The 15512-nt window shown below is 40.3% G+C and overlaps 1 protein-coding gene across 4 annotated transcripts in view; it reads right to left on the reverse strand.

Annotated features, from left to right (window-relative positions):
* The window catches only part of LOC116437976 (transducin-like enhancer protein 4), a 98374-nt gene that overhangs the window by 48839 nt on the left and 34023 nt on the right, over nt 1–15512 (reverse strand). For 3 of the 4 annotated variants that reach the window (XM_032096404.1, XM_032096403.1, XM_032096402.1), the window contains exon 6: nt 10947–11021. The exons of the other annotated variant lie outside the window; for it this stretch is intronic. In XM_032096404.1, the coding sequence (XP_031952295.1) occupies nt 10947–11021 (75 nt within the window). The remainder of the gene's footprint in view (nt 1–10946; nt 11022–15512) is intronic. 4 annotated transcript variants of the gene reach the window in all.

Consider the following 15512-nt stretch of genomic DNA (forward strand, 5'->3'; position numbering starts at 1 on the left):
ATAGTGGGTGAGGGAGAGAACAACGGCTGGTGCCCCACTGGACCTGCTGTTTGTTTGAACAAACTAGGATTAGTGGGAGAGGTGGTGATCAGAGGCCATCTTGGGCACAGCAATCAAAAACTGTTATGAGTTTTCAGTTCCTGGAGAAAGAGGGAATCAGTAAAACTCCTGCCTTGAAGTTCTGAAGGGCACTTTGACCTATTTAGGGGACTAGTTGTGAGAGTCCCTTGGTAGGCAATCTTGAGGGACACAAGGGTCCAGGATAGCTGGATGTACTTTAAGGAAATCTAAAGGCACATGAGCAGGCTCTACCCCTGTGTCAACAAACGGGGAAGAAGACCAGCCTGGTTAAACAAACAGTTTTGGGTAGAACTCAGTTTAAAAACAAGGCATGTATCAGCTTCAGAAGGAGCAGGCAACTTGGGAGGACAAACAAGGATATCATGAGGTTACCCAGGGGAAAAATTAGAAGGGCCAAAGTCTAACTGGAACTTAATCTGGTTACTGCCAAAAAAGAAAAGGAAAATGTTTTTACAAATATATCAGCAACAAAAGAAGGGCTGAAGGAACTCTACATTCTTTACTGGATGTAGGGGGAAACGAAACATAGTAAAAAAGTATGAAGAAAAATCTGAGGTTCTTAACACCTTCTTTGCCTCAGTCTTTAATAATGACACCAGCTGTCCTCCAAGTACCCAGCTCTGAGAGGTGGGATGGGTGCAGAATGATGCACCCATAACGCAGAAGGAAAAGTTCAGCAGCATGTTAACACCATTTAGATGCACACAAGTCTATGGGGCCAGATGGGATCCACCCAAGGGTATTAAGGGAGCTGCTGGCAGAGTTCAGCAAGCCACTTGCCATCATTTACCACCAGTCCTGGCTAAGCAGGGAGGTCCCAATAGACTGGAAGTTAGCAAATGTGACCCCCATCTACAAGACGGCCCAGTAGAAGGATACAGGGAAATACAGACTTGTCAATATGACGTCAGTGCTGGGGAAGGTTACAAAACAGATAATCTTGAGTGCCATTATGGACATACAGGACACTCAGAGAATCAGGCCCAGCCAGCATGGGTTTGTGAAAGGCACATCTTGCTTGACCAACCAGATGGATGAGAGAAAGGCTGTGGATGTTGTCTACATGGACTTTAGTAAAGCCTTTGACACCTTTTCTCATAGCATTCTCTAGGAGAAACTGGTTTCCCATGGTAAAGAGAAGTGCATTCTTTGCCGGATAAAAACTGACTGGATGGCTGGGCCCGCAGTGTCGGTGAATGGAGTTACATCAGCTGGCAGCCCAGGTCTCAGTGTTGAAGACAGCTCTGTTTAACATCTTTATCGACAATCTGGACAAGAGGATTGAGTGCCCCCTCACTCAGTTTGCAGAAGACACCATGCTGGGGAGGAGGACAGGAAGGCTCTACTGAGGGTTCTTGACTGGATCAATGAGCCAAGGTTAACAGTATAAGCTTCAACAAGACCAAGTCATGACAGCCCGAGGCAGTGATACAGGCTGAGGGCAGAGTGGCTGGAAAGCTGACTGGTGGAAAAACACCTGGGAGTGCTGGTTGACGCAGCTGAACATGAGCCAGCTGTGCCCAGGTGGCCAAGAAGGCCAACGGCACCCTGGCCTTCATCAGCAATAGTGTGGCCAGCAGGATCAGGGAAGGGATCATTGCCCTGTATTCACACTGTTGAGGCCCCACCTCAAGTGCTGTGTTCAGTTCTGGGGCCCTCAATTTAGGAAAGACATTGAGGGGCTGGAGTGTATCCACAAAAGGGCAACAGAGCTGGTGAAGGGTCTGGAGCACAAGTCCTATGAAGAGTGGCTAAGGCAGCTGGGGCTGTTTAGACTGGCGAAAAGGGAGCTCGGGAGACATTATCTGTTTACAACAGCCTGAGAGAAGGTTGCAGTGCAGCAGGAGTCAGTCTCTTCTCCCACGCAACTAGGTATTGGATGAGAGGAAATGGCCTCAAGCTGTGCCAGGGGAGGATATTAGGAAAACCTCTTCACTGAAAACATGGTCATGCATCGAACAGGCTGCCCAGGGAGGTGGTGGAACCACCATACATGGAAGTGCTCAGAAAAACTTCTGGATGTGGCACTTGGAAACATGGCTTAATTGTAAACACAGTGGTGCTGGTCTAAGGGTTGGATCTGATGATCTTAGAGGTGTTTTCCAGCATAAAAAATCCTGTGATTCTATGAAATGTATCAGAGATTAGTGGAAACTTTAAATGCTCAGATGCAACTGATCTACTAGAAAATTTGGATGTGTCTGTTCACAAAGGGGCATGAATACAGACCTTAAACAAAAATCCAGAAATAAGAATGAAAAACAATGAAGAAGGAGAGAGAATAAGGAGCAGACTAATAATAAAAATAATGATCATAACAATGCTTTTTTTTTTTTTAAGAATCAAATGCCAGGCTACTTGCTCTCTAAGAATCAGCAATTTCTGTCTTTGAGGATGCTGATTCCACAGAAGGAAAGCAAGCTCCACTGAGGAAACTATGGGGGGAAGGAAAAAAATCAATAGCTGTCATTAATCAGAAGAGGAGCATTTAGAGCTCCTACATAAATAACAAAGAAACCATAAGAATCATATCTCTTCAAATTGCTTCAAAGATCTTTTAAGTGATCTAGGAACAAAAAGTCATCTCCCAAATCATACTGTGGCATGAAAGGCAATATATGCAGAGCACATTTCCATTCTTAATCATATATATGGGAACATCTGTCAGGATACATGTTTCACCATTTGTCCTCCCTTCCACTCTTACGACTATTTTTCACTCAGTGAAACAGCATAGACAGACAACAAAAAATTAATACAACCTACTAACAAGTAAAAGATTCATGGCAAAAAAATGGACAGAATCTTAATAAGGGAAAAACCTAGACCTCTGCAAAAGGTAAGTTCACCTTCCCACAGAATTTAGAGTTCAGTAGTTCCTTCTTCTGGTTGCAGGACTTCATCTCAATTTCACACTGGAGGTGAGGGAGGAAGAATGAAACTCTTCAGAATCACTTTCTAATATCATTTAATAAAGGGCAGAAATTCCTGCATAAATCATGTAACAAACAAACTCTCTTCTTCCTTCTCCCCCATCAATTTCTATCTAAGGTAAAGAAAATCCACATCTTCTGCCAGAGAAGGCAGAAAGCACGAACAGTAAGCTAAAGGTCTTGCCATGAAGAGTGCTAGTGGTGTGATATGTGCCTCGACATAACAAACCTCTGCTTCAAAACTTTTTCACACAGACCAGTGTAAAAATAAAAATGGCAGCAAATGGGTGTTTTCTGCTACATATAAACTGATGGCAAAATTAATCTCTGACTAAGTAGGCACACACTGGTTCGGGTACCTTATTTACTAAATACTCCACTAACATCCTACCCATAGACACGGGGAAGAGATTTTTTTTCTCCCCTGGCCTAACAGTAAAAAGGCAGCATCTCTGTTGTGACCTTGTAAATTCTGGTCATTTTCTTTAGAAATGAAAGCAATGTCTATGCTTTTCCCAGCAGACTTCTAAATAATCTTCTAGGGTTACCACAGTAAAAAAGCTTCTGAAACCCTGGGCTAAAAAGTGAAAAAGTTACCATCTGAGATGTATCACAAATCAAATAATAAAAGCCAGAAGTTAAGCAATGCCACTGGTCACAGAGAGATTCAAGTGGCTAAATCTATAAGCAATTATATTACCAGAGCTTTCAAATATGGCAAATATAATTCACTTCTAAGATTCCTCACAAGGTATAGTTTTAGAGCCATGTAATATCAGCATAAAAGAGATGCATGTTAGGCATCTCACATGTCTGTTTCTCTAATGCATCTTATAAGGTTACCAACTCAAATTTCTAGATAGCAATTACTGAGAAGCAGAGGTTCCTTAACTCTGTTAACACTATGTTTCATCATGCTTACAACACACAGGTACACACTGTGCTGGATTTCAGCAAGTTGTCTTTGCTTCGGATAAAAACCTGGGTTGTGCAGACTGACCTATTCTTTCCAACCCATTCTGTATCTTTAAAGACAGCCATTTCTGGTGCAGCTGTGGTCCTATGCAGAGGATTGCAATGCCTGCTCTTCTCAGAGGTGAGTAGCCTCTTTCCCAGGTGTTAGGACACATGGATACCATTATCTCTCTCCAAGCAGATTTCACTGAGAGATGTAGTATTCTGTCTCTTTAATGTAGTGCCCATTAGCCCGGAAACTGAAACTTAAAGTGGTTTGTTTTGCTTTAGTGCAGTTACAGCAGCTTTGATAAAGGAAGGTCTTGACAAGGATCAAATCACCTGGCTTTAAATCACAGCCCCAAGACTGTGGAAGGACCACTTACTCTTTTTGCCTTAGCCTCTTTAAAAAGTGTAACAGGGAAAGCAGTATTCCCATGTTCCACAAACATTACTTGAGTTAGTTCATCAGTGTTCGTGATGCATTCATATACCCAAGGATATAACTGTGAAAAATTCACCAGGCAATAAGCAAGTAACTGTCTTACTAATAAAAATCAAACGTTCTGAAATATCAGACAATGTAAGGATTTAAGACGGCCTAAATTCCTTCTTCATGGATGGACTTAACATGTGGAAATACTCTACTTATGCAGTACTTTAGTGTCCATCCCAGTTAAGCTCTAGAGCCCTTGTTTTGTCCTACATTTAAGACAGAGGACATGAAAAGAACTATTCACCTACCTGAAGAATGCAAACACTTAACTGATCCACTCTACAATACAGTCCTGGTTCTCATTCATTGCTGCTTTGTAGGCAGCAGCCTACAAAATGTGGTTGGGAGGAAGTCTAGGTGGCAAATATATGATCTTGTTTAGGAGTGGTATCAGAACTCTTGCAGTATGAAACCATGATACAATAGCAGCTGCCTTTAGGCTATACTGTACAGCAAGGATACCTATTTAAAGAGACAGTATTGCCACTGAGTACATAAACATTGCTGATTTTGCAATCAAGTGTTTTGGGAAATTCCTGCCTTCACAATACTTTAAAACCAAACAGACAGAGTTTTCCTTTTTTTTCCAGAGAACTGGTATAAGGCCATCATTGAATGCAATACACAGCATATAGCAGACCAAGATGGAACACAGCACATCTGTATTTGGTTGGCAATAGCTTCTGGCAACATTTGCTGGAGTGCAGACCCCGCTGGCAACAGTATTGTCTCCTTTCTATTGTGTGTTACGTGAAACCATACAAATATAAGTCATAAATAAAATATTGCATATGTTCATGTTACAGAATATCAAGAAAATTCTCCACTGGACTCTTCACATCTGCACTGATTAATCCTAATTTAAAAAACAAAGAAGATAGGTGGTCACATAGCTTCAGTCCAGGGTTTGTAAAACCTTGAGAAACATGGAGGCTAAAGTCAGCTCTTCTGTCTGATGAGATAGAGTGTGTGAGCCACAACACACATGTCATGTGCATTTACTTAAGCATAACAAGCAAAGGCCTCTGGCACCAGCACATTGGCAGTGAGATGCCGTAAGTGGATGGCACTTCACACTGCAACACTACTGACTGCTCATATAGTGATAGACCAATACAAATTCAAGTAGCTACCACAGCTACTGAAAATAGGACAAAAAGCAAAAGACAGTGGCAGCCCACTCAAAGTGCAGCAACAGTATTTAAAATCCATCCTCGGAGCCTTTTATTTGGTAAATATGGAACCTGGAAATTATTTACATTCCAATTAATTCCCTCAAAAATCCCTAAAAAGACAATTTTCAGTTTCTTTAAATGAAAATGATGCTGCATACTGAAGAGATTTATTTAAATTAGGCCTCACCTTCAAGGCTCTCTCTTGAAGCTGGCATATGGGAATAAGGGAACAAGATGACAAATTCCTCTAAAACGGATCTTTGCAACCAAAAAACAGGATGTCTTTAACTTAGCCAGACTTAAGGTGAATAACTGAAAATCAAAAGTGCTCACCCAGAAGCCTTCTATATCAACAATTCCTTCTATAAATCATTTCAGGCACTAGGCAAAATATTCACAGGACCGTATCACCACTCAATATAAAATCAGCAAACAAGAGTAATTAAATGGGGAGCAATTTTCAACATTTCTTTAGGGTACACAAATAAACACAACTTGAAGCACATAGCTATTAAATCAGCCTATGCTGTCACCTTCCCACTTTAACAACCTGTGTACAATACACAGCAGACTACCAACTTGTTTTACAGAATTAAAGCTTCAACCACTGCTTAACACACCTTTGAATGAGCAATACAGAAGGGCTAGAGAGACAAGAGACTGTTGTCCCCATGCTACAACACACCTGTTCTAACTGACAGTACCATTTCTGAATGCACACACTGGCCAGGAATGACTTTTCCATACCAACTGTGTGTATTGGTTCAAGTAGAAAACCCTCACTCTTTCTCACAGCACCCGTACACACAGGAGCCAGAAACAAGCTACCATCAGAGAGAAGCAGGAGATGCCTCTGCATGTTAAGCAGCATTTGGCATCTGCAGCCCTGGACAAGGCACCATGGCAATGATGGCAGGCACTGACGCCAATTCTTATTTCAAGTTGTGTGTACTTATCTGCACCACACTGTTTTCAAAAGCTTCCGTGCCTATTTCCTAAACAGCTGTTGTTCTCCACAGCTGTAAAACAATCACTCTCTTGAAAGCAAACAAAAATTATGGACCTTTTGAGAGGGGTCAAACAAGCACCTTGGCCTCAAACACAGGGTAGAAATTGTGACAAACAGTGCATTTAAGAAGGAACATTTTGGCACAGTAATTATATGTGACAAGACAGACGGAGTCCTTTCTTCCAGTAACTGCCATTTGCTTACTTTTAAAGAAGATAATAAAGGTGGCATAATAAAACAAAATGCTTAAAAATTAAACCAAAGCCATTCTTTTTTTACTCAGATGCATAGAATGGTAAAGAAAAAGAATTATTTCAATAATTTCCTTAGTAATACAAGTAATATTTAAATAGATTTAATAGTGCTGCTCCAAACCAATGAATTATGAGTTTAAAACCTATTAAAATGTAATGTTTTTTTCCTGAGCTGAGGGGAGAGAGATTTAAATTCACTGAATTTTAATATTTCAGCTTGAGCTGCAGGAGGTAGAGAAAGTCCAAATGAACTATTCCATCAGCACCATTCAAGCATGAACATTTTAATCAGTTTTACTTCCTTGGAGTTCTCCAACACAGTTTACGCTGTCATTCTGAAAGCACTTAACACAGAGGGTGTGAAAAACCACCAAGGCTTGTTATTGCCTTCACAATTGATGGCAAATAATTTTGCAGACTTCCTATCATTAAAATGTCACTGCTAAAAATTGAGGTTCAGCATTTCTCGTGCTAAACTGCATTTTCTTTGAACACCATCACATACCCATTCTTAAGTTTTTGGTACATTTATCTCTCTCCATGTGATAAGCAGACACACAGGCCTTCATTTCTGCCTTACTACCCAACTGTAGTAGAAAAATGACTATTTTAAACAGATAAAATTCTTAAAATATTACAAGTTACTTCCCTGGTTCCCTTATTAAAATGTAACCACACTCACACAGCATGTTCCAATTGTATAGGATAATGGATTAAAGAAAACAAACCCCAACATTTTAAGAAAGTTAGACAACTCAATTTATTAATACAGGAAATGAAAACATCATTCCTAATTAGATTATATTACTGATTTAAGGCAACAATTTGAACGCTGTTCCAACAGTGCGATCTTGCAGATTCTAATGTAAAAACACGGCAGCACGACACATGACAAGATCAACCAGATATATCACACTGCTCATCCTGGAACACCCAACCTGGAAAGCAGCTCTGAATGTGCACTACAGATTGCCCTGAGCAAGAATGCTGCACCACACTGTCCACGGCAAACATCAGAGAGTCTGAATGCCTGCCGATTTACAGTCCTCCTGCAGCATGCTTATGATACACCCAGTTTTGGTTTAGTTTTTCTCACTGCATCTCTCCAGAAGATGATAAATGATTGTTTGAGCCCATCAACAGTTTTAAACTGAACATGACCTGTGAAAGAAGTCATTATAACTGTGTTTCATTCCATTAAACATAACTAGTTTATTGTCAGGAGAACAGGCAGTCTCTCTGGGTTCTGGGCTCACTTCAGTATTTTGCATTTAAACTGCACGGATCAGTGATTTGGTTCATTTACCAATGAAGATAGAATAATATTGCAAAGTTAAAAGGTGCTTCATCAGATTCCATTAAATCAGAGCACATTCATACAAAAATATATACATGTGAAACACAAAGAGAGATATGATCTGTGCACCTTCAATTCTTTTCTTGTGCCACACTCCATTCTGGTAGCATGCACTTTTAAATCAAACCCAGAGCTGCTCTGTTCGAACCAAGGGAGTTTAGCATGAGTGAACTGAACTGAATAGAATGCCCACAAAACACAGAGAAACTTAAGCTGCAGTTTTATTTCCGAAACTCAAAATACTGCTTCTGGTTTTGTCTGATACATAGTTCAATGGGTTAAACAAACATTGGAAGTTTTTAAAATACCACAGGGTTAAAAGAACACAAACCCTGTCAGACTTACCAAACAGAAAAATAACGTAAGATAACATAATCAGGATTTTCAATTATGTTCTTTTTTTTATTTTTATCAGTATTCACTTTAGAAAGTATGATAAGCCTTTTCTAGCCCCACACTACATTTTCAGACTCTAAATCTCTCTAAGTGCGAACATAACATTGTTGTGGATATTCTTACAACGTGATCTTAAGCTTATTAGATAGCTTGCATTCCTTTTTATTCCATTTTTTAAAAATTAATCTCTAAAAGATTGCATGAGATTACTTCTCTTTAAACCTAATGAAGACCCAACTTCAGTCCATATTGCTCCTGTTTTTCTAAAATTAAACACACAGTATTTCCTAAGTCAACATAAAACAGCTGAGAGAAAAAAGGCAGTAGAGCAAGGTAAAAATCAGACTTGTCAGGGAGGCAAGGGCTGGCCAACTTTAATGCACAAACCCAAAAGTCTGATAGTTTAGAGAAGTTTGAGACAATAGAATTTCAGCTGACATGAAAAGACAAACTCAGACAGGAAGAGAAAAGAAAATTTACTTCTGTCAGGTGGGGGAAGACCAACAGAATTACTGCCAGGCTCCCAGACAAGTGTCTCATCTGTTTGTTTTTATTCTGTGTGGTTTAGTGGTTCATGAAAGCAGGATAAACTTAAATGATGAGTGCGATAGCCAGTATCTTTAACATCACACACTTCACATTTGCTTTCTTTAGTAGAACTCAAATTGCTTTTTGCAGTCTCTCTAATCCAAACAAAGGTGAATGGCAAAAATGTGCACAGGTAGACTGTGAAGGATGTGCGTGTGCACGTATACACAAAACCATACATGCAACTATAAACGCATGCTACAAATGCACATGCAACACACACATATAAAAGCTTCTTTCATAAAGAAGCCAACCTTTAGCTACTTACTTTATGCAAAGAATGTTAATAGAAGGCAGTATTTTTGGTTAGGTAATGAAAACTAATTGGGAAATTATTCATTTCCCACTCTCCCCACTGGAGCGCAAAAGACATACAACAAATGTTATTCATGATTCTACACGATGCGCTCTGATTCACCTCTTTCTTTCTAACGGGCACTTCAGAGGAAACAAAGGTTACTCTTTTTCATTTATAATTTCTAATTGACTGCCAGTGCTTTCTTGTGGTCAGAGGTATACAAAACAGAGTTAGAAACAGCCTATTAAAAACAAGCTACAATCAGACCGCTGCTCTAAACTAGTGTCAGAAATGATCAGAAAGTCCTGATTTCCTTGTTAAAAGACACAGGCATAATTGAAGCAATATCATCACTTCAGATTGATTATTCAGCGACCCTTATCCACATCTTCATTCAGCAATTTGAATTTTAATGAAAGTAAATGGAATAATTAGCATTTCAAAGTGTGTTTGATACACTGAATAAAAAAAGGAAAATACTTTTATGTATAATCTATACGCAGAAGAAAAAGCATTTGGGAGGACGCAAAAGATAGGAAGTACAGTTGTAGTGTCTTCATTAGAATAACTTAAACAACTGCTTGCTCCAGCTGCATAATTATACAGGAGAATAATGTGTTATTAAGCTATGACTTCTCACCTTTTTTTTATGTAGTGTGAACAGCCATTTGTTTCGTTGTTATGCCTGTCTTCTCCAGTTATAAAATATAAACACTGTTGGCTGCCCACACCTATAAAATCTCTGTACTGGGCTAATACCACTGGCAGTAAAGGTTTTACAAGAGGGGCTCCACGCACCTGTATTTTTAGATGACTAAGAGCAGGACACCTATAAGCACAGTGGCGATAAGTAGTTCTGCTGTCGATTTTGGTTGTATGTTTGGGTTTTTTGGTTTTGGTGGGGGTGTTTCGGTTGGTTGGTTGGGTGGGGTTTTTTGTTTTTTAAAGTAACAGCTATTTTTTAATGTAAAAACAAAAAGTGTGATGAATGTTCAGAGTCTTGAACCAACACACAGAAAAGTATGCGGGCAGCAGGGATGGGAAAAACAGTGTATCATATCAAGGCTACCTGTTACCGTGGCTGCAGAAGCAGACTGGCACGTGGTATGCAAAGGAAACAATGTTCCTCAAATAGAACATTAAAAGAGAAAAAAAGGAAAAACAAATACAGAACCTGCTTTGGGAAATAGATACAACACAGACATTAATTACCCCTTTAGTCTTCTTGGCACAGTGCAAGCAAAAGTCTTCAGGTAGTAACCAGCTTTTATGAAGATCAAGCTACTGAACTTCACCACTGCCCACAACTTTTGCCCACCTGATGGAAATGAGTTCATGCAAGAGAGAAAGAAAAAGAAAAGCTATTCACAAACACTACCAGGGCTAAAATGGAAAGACCACATACCCCAATGATTGCGTTCAGTTCTGCCATGGTCACTTGTTTGGCACGCTCCACAGCCTGCACCACTTGTTGCTGGTGCTATAAATGAAGATCAGAAACAGAATAAAATTATTTGTTTCTAAATTCTTAAGCACAGTTTCTTTCTTTTATTGTTTTTATTTGCTTTTCTAACACATGCAGGATCTAAATAAGTATTCTCTAATAGACAGTCACATTGTGTGTTGATCTGCAAAAATATATAGGCAAGAGGAGGATTTTTATTTTTATGCCATTACATGCTAGGAATTACACCTCTGCTTCCCGAAGAGCTCTTTTACAACCTGGCTAAATGGGAAAATGCTCATCAGCACAATGTGCTTTTGAACTTAAATGCCATCTTCAAATGTAAGCCACTTTCCTTACAACCACGGAAACTTTATGAATAAACCCCACCCAGTATTCTGAAAAGAAAGGTATGTATTTTCAACAAGCACATGGCACCCACATCACTGAAGAATATACAGATTCTCCTCCTAGGTACATTTCAAAGCAGCTCAACCATGAGAAAGAAATTTAAAATGACATTCACAAATCTGTCAAACACGTGAAAAAGAACTAATTATTTCAATCCCCAATATGTAAATTTTAATAGCTTTAAAAAGTCCATCAAAAACACATGGTATAATTAACAACACAGTTTACAAGCTCCAGTGGTTGTATTATCTCAGTTTGAGTGATACTGTATTCCTGCAGTAAATTCAGAATTACTGTATGTCGAAAACTGACTGGTATTTATTTGAAAACATCAACTACAAACAGAATAAGGTTCTCATCTTGCAACCAGATTCATGCCTGTTCAGACCTCCACCAGAGGCAAATTAATCTTCACAGGCAACCTCATACAATCAGGATGACACAGAACAAATAGGTGCAAGGAAGGGTCATAGAGAACTGCAAGTAGGTTGTGTGATCTGCACTGAGAGTGAGACATCTTTGATTTACAGCTACAGGTCGAACAGAGAAAGGAAGGAGGTCTTGATCTGGAGAGGTGCTAAAACTGTAACAATGAAACATCAGCTTTGTATCGAAACCAACATCTAGTTTTTTGGCACAAAGTTTAAGGAAAAGGTTGAGAAGGTCCCTTTAAAGATTCAAGTTAGCCCTTCCATGGCTGTGCGTATGGGCAGAATGGAGCCAAGGTACAGGCCATCCTGTACAGCAACTCCTCCTGTGCATCCTTATCAGAAGTAAGAAGATGCATAAAATGAGGACCCAAATCCTCAAGACCACCTCCAACACAAGAGTGAGGTGAAGAGCATCCAGACTCCCCAATGGGAGCACCCTAAGCCCCACTGTGTGGGGGGCCTGTAAAAAAAGGTGCTGCTTGGCAGACTCAGATTTCACAATTCTCAGTGCAACACACAAACAAAAATGGTATTTTCACTTACAAGCCCTCTCGCATAAAAGCTCTCAGGGCAAGGAAAAACAAACCTAAAAGTCCATCCATAACAGTATGTCCCGGTTTTGGCCAGTACAGAATTAATTTTTACACAGCAGCCATGAGGTGTGGGCGTGTCTGGGCTATTTTATAACACCTCACCTCATTGCTTCAGGGCACAACTGAGGGACTCTTGGGCGTTCTGGAAGAAATAGCTTTTGGTCCAGGAAAGCATGGTAGCTGGAGGGTCTGTCTTTCATTGGTTCTTGGCCCTGGGCTTGGTGAACAATTTTGCTTGGAAAATCAGTCTCTCCTTGTACATTTTTGTTATTAGCATTGTTGCTGTTACTGTCTGTTTTCTTATCTCATTCCAGTAAATTGTTCTTATCTCAACCCATAATCTCTGCCTTTTTTCTCCCGCAGAGGAAGGTGGTGGGGGAAGTGGCTGCATGGTTTTCTTTTTAGTGGAAACACTAAACTGGGGAGTGCCATTCCTAAACAGGGACACTGTAAAAAATTCTGATTATGAAGAACAGATAAATGCAAAGAATGAAGGTGGTAATTCAGAAAAACTCCTGGAAGGAAGAAAATAGTTGGTTTTTTTTTTAAGCGAAGAAGAATTACATGAAGGAAATGACTAGAGACCAAGTAGAATACTGCTACTTTGTAGCTGCAAACAGAATCACAGCAGTCCCATTTAGAGTTTTGTAAAACTACAGTGCCAATATAAATCCGATCTCCCACTTACAAGAAGACAATGTAAAGACTAAAAAGCAGGTTGAACATGAGTAAACATATTCTTGGTATTTAAGAAGAAAAAATTAAAAATCCAGTGTATCTCTACCACAGATACCAGAAAAAAAGAAAATTATAATATTCAAGCACCAAGTTCCTGGCAACGTGTTATCAGCTCCAGGTCATCACTTGTTAAGAACAGGTACAGTTTTCATCGATTATATAGCTGAAAATCTGGTGACCCATGACTCTTATGTCAACAGGGTGATTATAAAAATTACAGCACTATTTTCTGGAGGAGGTCATTCACACCAAAAATGGGTCACGGAATTTTTCATCAAGTCATTATAAAAACCCCAAAAGAACAAAGAAGAGTTTTTAAAATATGTACTTTTTAATAGAAGCATTTACAGAGAAGTTTAGTCTTCTTTCTTACCATTTCACAGGCAATGCTTTTCACAATGAGGTAAAGAAAGTTCTTGCATATATGAGTGTTCTATTCCAACACCAATTCACTTAAATCCTGTTTCCAGGAGAAGAAAAAACTTCTAAGGCACTACAAAAACTGGCCTAAGCTTATCAAAATCATTGTAGAAATTACTTCAATTTGCATCCAGGATTTGAAAAATAAGTCAACTCCAAAAGAGCTAGAGTGTTTTCTGTTCCCTTACAGCAAACACATAAAGAATAGCTCTCAGAAGAATTTGGGAAAAATGTTATTTCATTCTTAGGCGAGAGGAAGAGAAGGCGAAGGCATGGAGTACCAAAACCTCACTTTCAGATTTCTGCTGGAGCAGCCACACAATCCATCTTTCATTGATACTAATAGGTTTGGGATCAAGACTTCACAGAGAGGAGAAAACCCAAGGGCCTAGTAACACTGAACTTAAATTAGGTACAGTAGAGACAATTAAAACTCTCCTATTGCTAGCTGCTTTAACATTGATTTAATCTTCAGTGGGGTCATATGCAAAAGGCTCAAAATAGATGGTCTGTAATTAGCCTCCCCATCACTTCCAGCTCATTGCAGCAACTGAGCAGGCTCCCCCTCAACTCTCAAAACCCCAATGGGGGGCATGACCCAAGTGATCCTGGGGCTACTTCAAGTTACAGACACAAACCACACACTTGAGTGAAAAAAGGCCCAGGAAAGCCCATGAAGGGTTTGAACAGGCCATGCAGGGTTTGAAGAGCTGTCTGCTCACAGCCCTTCTGAAACTGGGGGCTCCAGGTTACCAGCCACAGCTCTAGGAATGGGTGCGGATCTCTAGATGTAGAGAAGGAGTCCATCTGGGCGCAGGGACCCACAGCAACCCAAAGTCAAGGTGAGGGGCAGGGAGCACAGGGGCCCACTGAGCAGATGGCTGGCCCAGCCCGAATGGGTACCCAAGGATGGATGGTTCCAATACCTGCCATGTGCCTGAACACCCTCCTGGGCCAGCACACCAGCAACAAGCAGCATTATGTTAAAACCAAGCAGTACACATCGGCCTGTCCATCAAGTGATCACGTAGTGATTTACAGCCAAGTAAAAACAGCAACAACATAAAAGGGTTACTTTTTCCCCAACCAAATACAGACACAGGGTTGCAACTTTCACACACATTTAATGCTAGCCTTCCTCTGTGCACACAAGCAAATGACAGACCTGGGGTTTTTTCAGTTGTGGGAAAACAGTATTTTGCACTGCATTTAACATGCCAGAGCAATGAGCTCAGTACCCTGCCCCATGCAGACTAATACTGTTTCTCCTTTCTAACTTCTTGTTTCTTCTCCCCTGTTTGCTTTCTGTAACGAGCAGTGTGTCTGCACTTGCCTTGTGCTGGAAAATCACTTCTTTTAGTCTCACAGTGGGTAGCAACAGCTACAGAGACCACAAGAAGAATGTAGGCTTTTTCACCATCACATTGTCTCACCACACAGTTGTCACCTAGCCTCGGCTCATGCACAGGCAGTGCAGCATGGTGGAAAATTCCCGGGATTTTTATAACATGTCAGAGCTCTCCACAACTCCCAATGACAGGGGCACTGTGCTGACAGCAACCGACTGGCCAAAATTCCCCCAGGCACGAACACAGTTACACTGGTGTTAAAAACCCCTAATTACAGACTGTCTTCAGGACTACCACCAACATTCAAAGCAAAACTCCCTGAACAATTTGCTTGAAAGAAGCAAGCAGCCTCTGCTATTCCTTACTCACATTATTTTGTTGTTCTATTATATGTTTAGAGGAAGTACAGGTCTTGCTTAAGAACTGCAGCACTGCCTTTCTTAGAAGCCCTATCTAGAGACAACATAATGAGACAAGGTCATGCCAAAAACGCTAGTGAGAATTGGAGAGCAAATACACACTTACCACGGAGTACAGCACACACTGTAAAAGCTAGAAGGGACAAGTTGGGTCACTGCACACAGG

This window comes from Corvus moneduloides, chromosome Z (genome assembly GCF_009650955.1).
Source record: "Corvus moneduloides isolate bCorMon1 chromosome Z, bCorMon1.pri, whole genome shotgun sequence".
NCBI lineage: Eukaryota > Metazoa > Chordata > Aves > Passeriformes > Corvidae > Corvus > Corvus moneduloides.